At 63.1% G+C, this 7,476-nt stretch overlaps 1 protein-coding gene across 1 annotated transcript; it reads right to left on the bottom strand.

Annotated features, from left to right (window-relative positions):
* Nucleotides 1-1,033: 1,033 nt before the first annotated feature.
* DES (desmin) lies at nt 1,034-6,367 on the bottom strand. The gene is made up of 9 exons (XM_038143372.1): nt 5,733-6,367; nt 4,275-4,335; nt 4,005-4,100; nt 3,754-3,915; nt 3,542-3,667; nt 2,632-2,852; nt 2,449-2,498; nt 2,101-2,183; nt 1,034-1,979 (listed from the first exon to the last, which is right to left on the bottom strand). The coding sequence occupies exons 1-9, from the start codon at nt 6,281-6,283 to the stop codon at nt 1,938-1,940; spliced, it is 1,392 nt and encodes a 463-aa protein (XP_037999300.1). The 5' UTR covers nt 6,284-6,367; the 3' UTR covers nt 1,034-1,937.
* Between the last annotated feature and the right edge of the window lie 1,109 nt (nt 6,368-7,476).

Here is a 7,476-nt window from a genome sequence, read left to right as displayed (position 1 = left end):
CGCAGGCAAAGGAATGCTTTGTCCCCAGCCTGCCCCCAGGGGCTGAACTCTGGCACAGCCAGCCTGGGCCGGCAGGGAGGGAGGTGTCATCCCAACCCAAGGCAACCTGGGGACTGTCCACGATGTCACAGGGCCACCTGCTGGAGATATCCCTTGAGATCCAGCACCTCCCAGCTGGGGTTTGACATGCTGGCTCTCCATCAGGGACACCCCCGTTCCGGTCCCCACTGCTGGCAGTAGCACATGCTTTGTCCCTAAAACATCATCCCGTGCCAAGCCCACTACCCCCCTGGCATCTGCTGCCCGCAGAGTTTTGTGGACCCTCCAACATCTCCAGGGCAGAGCAATCCTGAATTGTTCTCCCACACGGGATGCTCAGCTCTGGGTTCCACTGCAGCATCCCCCATGCTGGGATGAAGGAGCTGAAGCCAAGATGCCCACAACCTGAGCACAGGGCATATGTGGTGGGAGGAAGAGAGAGAGCATTAGGTGTTGGCAGGCTGAGGCTGGAGGCCGAGCCTGGAAAGCAAGCGTAGGGTGGTAGGTCTGATGCTCACAAGGTCACTTAGGGATGAGGATGGCTCTTCTTGCAGGTTGGTGACACTTGGAGGGGCTTGGAAAAGTCCCGGGCAGATGTGGATTTGGGTAGGTCCCAAGTTTGGGTATAAAGGAGGTGGCTGTGGAGCTGAGCCACCAGGACATGGTATGTGGCCCTGGGTGTGTGAGGGAGATACAGGACCATCACCCAGAGCCCCTTTGTACCTAGTCAGGGCTTAGCTGTCACTGTTCCCTGTCCCAGCAGGACTTTCCCACCCGGTGGAACTGGGAAACCCACCACCTCAGGCAGCAAAATGCTCGAGAACCTTCAGTGTGAGAGACATGCACCTTCTGGGGGGCCCAGCAGCTTAGGGAGGAGACAGCCCAAAGAGTTGCTGCCTCATCCATCCACCTGGCCCTTGTGATGCCCCCCCAGGTGCTGCCTCCCACCCACCCCCTCCCCTCTCTGCCCCAGAGATGCACTGAGACGACAGGGTGATGCTCCGCTGTTTATTTCAGCCGCCTGAAGAGTCTCATACACGTGGTGGGGTGGGGGTGCATTGGGGCAAGGGTCGGGGATGCCTGCCCTGTTCCCCGGGCCTCTCTCCGGCTCCTCTCATTCTCTCCCCCCTCTCTCCCATTCACTCACTCCTCCTCTCTCCTGTGTCCACCTACGGGTTCCCTCTCGGCTCATGAGCCTGGCCCCGTGCAGCCTCCTGCTGCTGGGGGTCCCCGCCACGGGGAGGGGTGGGCACTGCCCTCCTCTGCCCCACGGGGCTGCCTCTTGGGCCGGGGGGAGCGAAGGGCCCGAGCCCCCCTGGGCTGGGGGGCACGCAGGCTGGGGCCCCCCTCACTCTGAGCTGGGCAGAGAATAGGGGGCTCAGCCCAGACCATGCCTAGCTTCTCCCCATCCCTAGCATCGCCGCCGCGCACCTGGAGAAGTGCCAGCTCCAGGGGGGCCGGCGGTGCTGGTGGAGGGGGATAGGTCCCCACTCGTGTGGGATGAGCCCCAAACCTGTGCCCAGGGTGGGAAGGGGCCTCTGGGGGGATCCAGAACCCGCTGCTGGGACCGTCCGGCTCTCCGTGGAGCTGGCCCAGGCCACCACCTGCTCCCCCCAGCCCCTGCCACCTGCCCCGTCCCTCCCTCCTGCCGCCCCCCGGCCCTGGCCTGATCCTGACGCTGGCGTTGCTGCTGCGAAGCTGCCAAAGCAGAGCGAGCCTTTTGAAGCCGGAGGAGAGAGCCCGGGGGGTGCGGGGGGCCCAGAGGCAGCTGCATGGGGGAGACTCCTCAGGCAGTGCCGGGGGAGCGCCGAGAGGCGAGCTGGGGGGCAGGAGGGGGGCATGGCGGAGGGACGGAGGCAGGGACAGAAGGTGCCAGTGGGCTGCTGGAGAAGCCTCCTCTACAGCACTTCATGCTGCTGCTGAGTCGCCTCACTCACCACCTGCGGGAGAGAGGCACCGTGAGACGCCGTGCCGTGCCACACCAGAGCCCCGAGTGTGGGGAGAGGCGCTGTCCTCGGACCCCTGCCTCCCAGCCACCCTCCGGAGCCACCCTGCGCTCACCTCCCCGTCACGGGTTTCGATGGTTTTGATCATCACGGTCTTTTTGGTGTGCACCTCAGAGCCCCGCTGCTCTGGGCTGGTCTCTGCAGGGGGAAGACACAGAGGATGGCACCACAGGGACACAGCCGTGGGACTGGGGTCACCGAGGAGGTTCAGCAGCCTTGGTTTAACCCCCCTCTCGGCTCACAGCAACACCCTAACAAGTGCCCATACCAGGGGCTCTCTGTGGCACCTGTGTGTGCCCAGCCTGCCAGCCTGGCTACAACCCCCCAGGAGGGACATTCGCCCCAAAAGTGGGGAACACAGGGGACTCGTTCCAGGTCCCCCTCCTCATGGAGTGACACTCACCTCGGAAATTGAGTGCAGAAGCGAAGGTCTGATGCATGGGAATGCTGATCCTGTGGGAAAACAGAGGGGAAGGCTTAGTTCCAGCCAGCCCTTGCCCTCAGGTGTGTCCTTACAAAGTTGGACCCCCAAAAGAACGCTGACCCTGCGGGTCCCCCCAGCTTGTCCCACCCCCCTTCCACTCACCGGTTCTCCTCTCCCTCCAGCAGCTTGCGGTATGTGGCGATCTCTACATCCAGGGCCATCTTGACATTGAGCAGGTCCTGGTACTCACGCAGGTGCCGGGCCATCTCATCCTTCAGGTGCCGGATCTCCTCCTCCAGGCGGGCAATGGTGTCCTGGTACCCACCGGCCTCCCCTGCAAAGCGCTCCTCCATCTCCCGCATCTGCCGCATCAGCGAGTCATTCTGGAGACACGGGAGTGCTCAGTGAGGGGGGATCCCAGAGGAGCCAGGGGTCGCCTGGGGTGGGAACTGGGGATGCCAGGGCATTCTGGGGAGAGCCACGGTCAGCCCTGGGCTGGATTCAGCTGATGTGGGACATGATGAGTGACTGTAACCCTCCACCTGCCCGGCGCTAGGCGTCAGGGACTCATGGGGGCAAGCTGGGCATGCCCTGGGCAACCCCAGCACTCTGGTGCCCAGGTCCCCCAGCAAAGCCATCCTACTCCAGCAAGAGGGCACAGAGAGCTGCAGAAGCACTGGGTGGCTGCCTGGGGGTGGCACTGGTGTCTGCTGGCTGGCTCCTGGGACCATGACTGTGCCAGAATGGGACTGTTGTGCCCTGTTTGTTTGCAACCACCTTGCCAGCCTGCAACCAGACACCCTGAGCCCTGTGCCCGCCTGCCTGGAGCCTCCCAGGCTGGGTCACATTTTACAATCTGCACTTTGATTCCAGGACTCTGCCAAAACACTTTGCAGGAGCCCAGGCCACTGCTGGGGGAGGTGCAGCCCAAATGTGGGGTACAAGGCTCCCTGCAACAGCAACTCGGAGAGCTGGGAAGAGCCTCCCCACCCCAGAGATGTCCCTGAGCAGCCTTGGAGCAGCAGGTCCCTGCAGGGAAGCCGGGGATTTCTCAATGCTGCCCTTAGCTCACCGTGCCCTTGAGGGCATCAATCTCGCAGGTGTAGGACTGGATCTGGTGCCGGTACTCCAGCATCTCCTGTTTGGCCTGCCTCAGTGCATCGTTGTTCTTGTTGGCCGCCTGCGTCAGGTCAGACACCTGGGGAGAGAGCACGGTCAGTGGGGACAGCCCCCGAGACGGAGCCCGCTGCGCTGGGGCCAGCCCGAGCCCGCTGCCTCCCACACCTTGGACTTGTACCACTCCTCGGCCTCGGCGATGTTCTTGGCAGCAATGCTCTCATACTGAGCACGGATGTCCCGCAGCGCAGCCGTCAAATCCGGCTTGGAGATGTCCATCTCCACCTGGATGTGCTGCTCCTGCAGCTGTGCCTGCAGCTCCCGGATTTCCTGCATGGACAAGGTGACATCTCAGGACACCCGCTCCATTTTTGCTGTCCCGTGAGTGCCATTGGAAAAGGGGGCCACTCCTGACCTACCTCTTCATGCACCTTCTTGAGGAAGGCGATCTCCTCCTGCAGGGACTCGATACGTCTTTCCAGGTCAATGCGTGCTAGTGTGGCTGCATCCACATCCTGGGAGGGACACAGAATGAGGGACAGTGAGGGGCTGCAGGGAGAGCACGAGGGCTGGAAGGTGCACAGCTGTGTCCAGGACTGTGCCCTGGTGCTGGGGCCAGGCTGCAGGAGGGAGATGGGGGTGGAAAGGAGGGTAGGGTTCCCACACACGCTAAGGGGACAGGTACTCACAGCTCTGAATGCAGCGAGGTTGTTCTCAGCCTCCTCCTTCAGCTGGATCTCCTCTTGCAGCCTGTAGGCAGAGAAGGGAGGCTTAGGGGGGTCTGGAGGAAGCTCTGTCCCTCCGTGGTGATGTCCCCCCGAGCTGTCATTAAGCCCAGCATGGCCTGGTAGGAAGAAAACAGATTGTCCTGCGTTCCCGGCAGGCAGCAGGGGACTGGCGGGGGGCCAGGGGCTCTTCCTCCCATTCCCTATTATAGTCAACACCAGAGAGATCACAAAGACATGAGGTCAGCTCAGTGCCACGCACACTGCCCCAGCCCTTATAGGGGAGAGTGACCAGCAGCTGGGGGGACAGAGTGCAGGATCCGACAGAGGGAGTCCAAGGGACGGCCACCAGCTGAGCTATCCCGGGGAGAGCAGGAGCACAGACAGGTTTCAGCAATGCTGTGGGATGAGATGTGAGGTGGGGACCGCTTTGGGGGAGGCTCAGGTCAGGGTTGGAGATCCAGGCTTGTGTCAATGAAGGGAACAGTACTGCAGGCTGCATGTCAGTGGAAAGGCAGAGGGGAGGAGATGGAGGCGCCCAGGTGGTGCTGGCACATGGGGTGGCAGAAACCCAACACCCGTTTGTTCTGGGCCCTGCTCCTCCCCTGTCACTGAGAGCTCCTTCATGCCACCACCCCCAGCTCCCCAGCATCAGGAAAGACCCCAGTGCTGGCCGTCTGTGGTGGTGGCTGGGGTCACAGAAAGGGGCAACAGGCTGTGTCACCCCAGGGGAGTGGTGTCCCCAGGGCACCGGGTCCAGGAGGGAAGGTGCAGACCATCATCAGAACACACAGCTCCCCTTGAGTCTGTCCCTGCTGCCAGGTTCCCCACACTCATCAGTCCCTGGGGGTTCCCTCAGCCTGGCCAGCCTTGTGGATAACCCTCACTCTCTTCCCCAGCACCAGCCAAGTCCACAGCATCCCTGGGGTGTCCCACTGCTCACAGGGCACCTGGAGCATCCCTAGCCTGCAGGAGTGCAGCTGCTTCCTCCCCTCCCTCCTTCACGTTTGGAGCTGGCGGAGCACCCTCCCTGGGTTATCTGTCCCCTCGCTTCTGTCCATCTATCCCACAGAGCTCAGCTCACCCACGGGCCCAGCAGCCCTCCCACGGGCAAGCAGAGATGGGAACCCTGGGATGAGGTGCACTTTGTCCTGTGCTCTTACAGCCTGGCTTCAGCCTCACTACAAGGGAGAGCAGAGGGGACACCCCTGCTATGGGAGCCCCTCTGCCCTCTGGGTGCTGCCCAGAAAGTGCTCAAGGGGCACAGAATACTGGGATCATGATGGGCTCTGAGCACAAGGCACGAGCATAGCAGAAAGCACCTGAAGGGCTGCCTGGGCAAGCTCTGCTCCCACCCACCCCTAGGGATGGAGATGCACGGATGGATGCCCACAGGGACTCTCCGGGCCCCCCTCTACTCACTTCTGCTTGAGTTTCTGCAGGTCATCGAGCAGGTTGTCACGCTCAACCTCCACACGAGCCCTCTGGCTGGTGAGCACGTCGATCTGGCGCCGGAGCTCCCGCAGCTCCTCCTCGTACATCTCGGCCACGCGGGTGGGCTCCTTGCCCCGCAGGCGGTTCACCTCGGCCACCATGAGGGCGTTCTGCTGCTCCAAGAAGCGCACCTTCTCGATGTAGTTGGCGAAGCGGTCATTGAGCTCCTGCAGCTCCACCTTCTCGTTGGTGCGGGTCTGGAGGAACTCCTGGTTCATGGCATCAGCCAGGCTGAAGTCCAGCAGCTCCCCGGAGCCCTGGTAGGCGCTTTGGTAGGTGCGCAGCGGCGTCACGCGGGTGGTGCGGAAGGTGGACAGGCTGGGCACGGCCGAGGTGCGGGACACCTGGTAGACGCGGGAGGTGACGGAGCTGCCGCTGCTGCCCTTGCCCCCGAAGGAGGCGCGAGAGAAGACCGGGGAGCCGCCGAAGGTGCGGCGGTAGGAAGAGACCCGCTGGCTGGAGGAGTAGGACTGGCTCATGGTGGCGGCGTGGGGAGGCGAGGCCGGAGCAGGGAGCAGGCAGAGGGCTGGCGAGCGGCCGGCACAGCTCGGAGAGGCGTCGGGAGGGACGGCGCGCCGCTATTTGTATCCTGCTGACATCACCCGCCCCTCCTGCCGCCGGGCAGCGGGGGGATGCTGCCGCGGGGGAGGGGGCCGGCAGCCCCCGCCCGCTGCCCCTCACCTGCGCGCACCCCCCGGCAGACCAGGAACCCTGGGCACCCCCGGAGTTCCCCGGGAGGCCTCGACACCGGCCCCCACTGCTCTGCCCCGTCCCTGGGGCTGCGAGGGGAGGAAGCGGGGCAGACGGCTGGTGAACCCCCTAGCAGGATATAGTGCCGCCCAAAGGGGGCCCGGACAGACAGACAGACAGAAAGACAGACAGAGAGCCTAGGCTGACGCCATGAAAGGAAAGAAGGGAACCTTCACAGCATCGCTTGACACCCTTGAGCCAAACCCCATGCCAGGGAGCCGTGGTCCCAAATTGGTCTTGAGCACCCCAAACGGCCCCGATGATGCCCTGACCACCCTCTGGCAAGAGCACCAGGCTCAGGTCTCCATGTGGGGCCAGACAGCCATCCAGAAAGCGAGCAAGGAAGGGCCCTGGAGAGGGGTTGATGTGGGGGCACCCCTGCCCTGAGTGTGCTTCTACTGACCCACCACCCAAACCCTCGTTCTGACATGGGGGGCTGAGCACTGGCCAGGGTGTGGGTGCTTTTGGAGTGCTGCTGAGTGACCCCGAGCAGGTGCTGGGTCCGAGCCCCAGTGACGGTGACGTCAGCCCCTGTCCTCGCTCCGGCACATTCCCAAAGCAGCAGGCACTCAACCAAAATAGCCTTCCCAGCTCATACTCGTGGGGTGTGGGACACACAAACGTGGTATTTATAGTGGGGGAGGCACTCTGTTAACCCTTCTCGCTCCAGGCGTGTGGACAGCACAGCTGGATGGAGACCCTGCCTGGAGCAGCCCTAGCCCCCCTCCTATCCCCATCACCCTAAGAGCAGAACGTGGTCCCCAGGCTATCCCAAGGCACAGCAGGCTCTGCCCTGTCTCCTCAGTCTCGCCCTTGGCCAGGAAGTACACCGGGGATCAGAAAGCCCAGCCCAGCTACCCAAAAACTCCCAGAATGGGGAATTTCTAAGTCCATCTGAAATGCCCCACTACAGCTTCCTGGA

This window comes from Motacilla alba, chromosome 7 (genome assembly GCF_015832195.1).
Source record: "Motacilla alba alba isolate MOTALB_02 chromosome 7, Motacilla_alba_V1.0_pri, whole genome shotgun sequence".
Lineage (NCBI taxonomy): Eukaryota > Metazoa > Chordata > Aves > Passeriformes > Motacillidae > Motacilla > Motacilla alba.
The sequence above is the reverse complement of the archived record's forward strand: the minus strand, read 5'-3'. Positions and strand labels throughout refer to the sequence as shown.

Excerpts from the sequence above, each read along its gene's own strand:
- DES (XM_038143372.1), bottom strand. The coding sequence starts at position 6,283 with ATGAGCCAGTCCTACTCCTCCAGCCAGCGGGTCTCTTCCTACCGCCGC. Across the intron at positions 3,916-4,004 it reads TCAAGAAGGTGCATGAAGAG|GAAATCCGGGAGCTGCAGGC; the intron begins GTAGGTCAGGAG and ends TTGTCCATGCAG. Across the intron at positions 2,853-3,541 it reads TTGATGCCCTCAAGGGCACG|AATGACTCGCTGATGCGGCA; the intron begins GTGAGCTAAGGG and ends CCGTGTCTCCAG.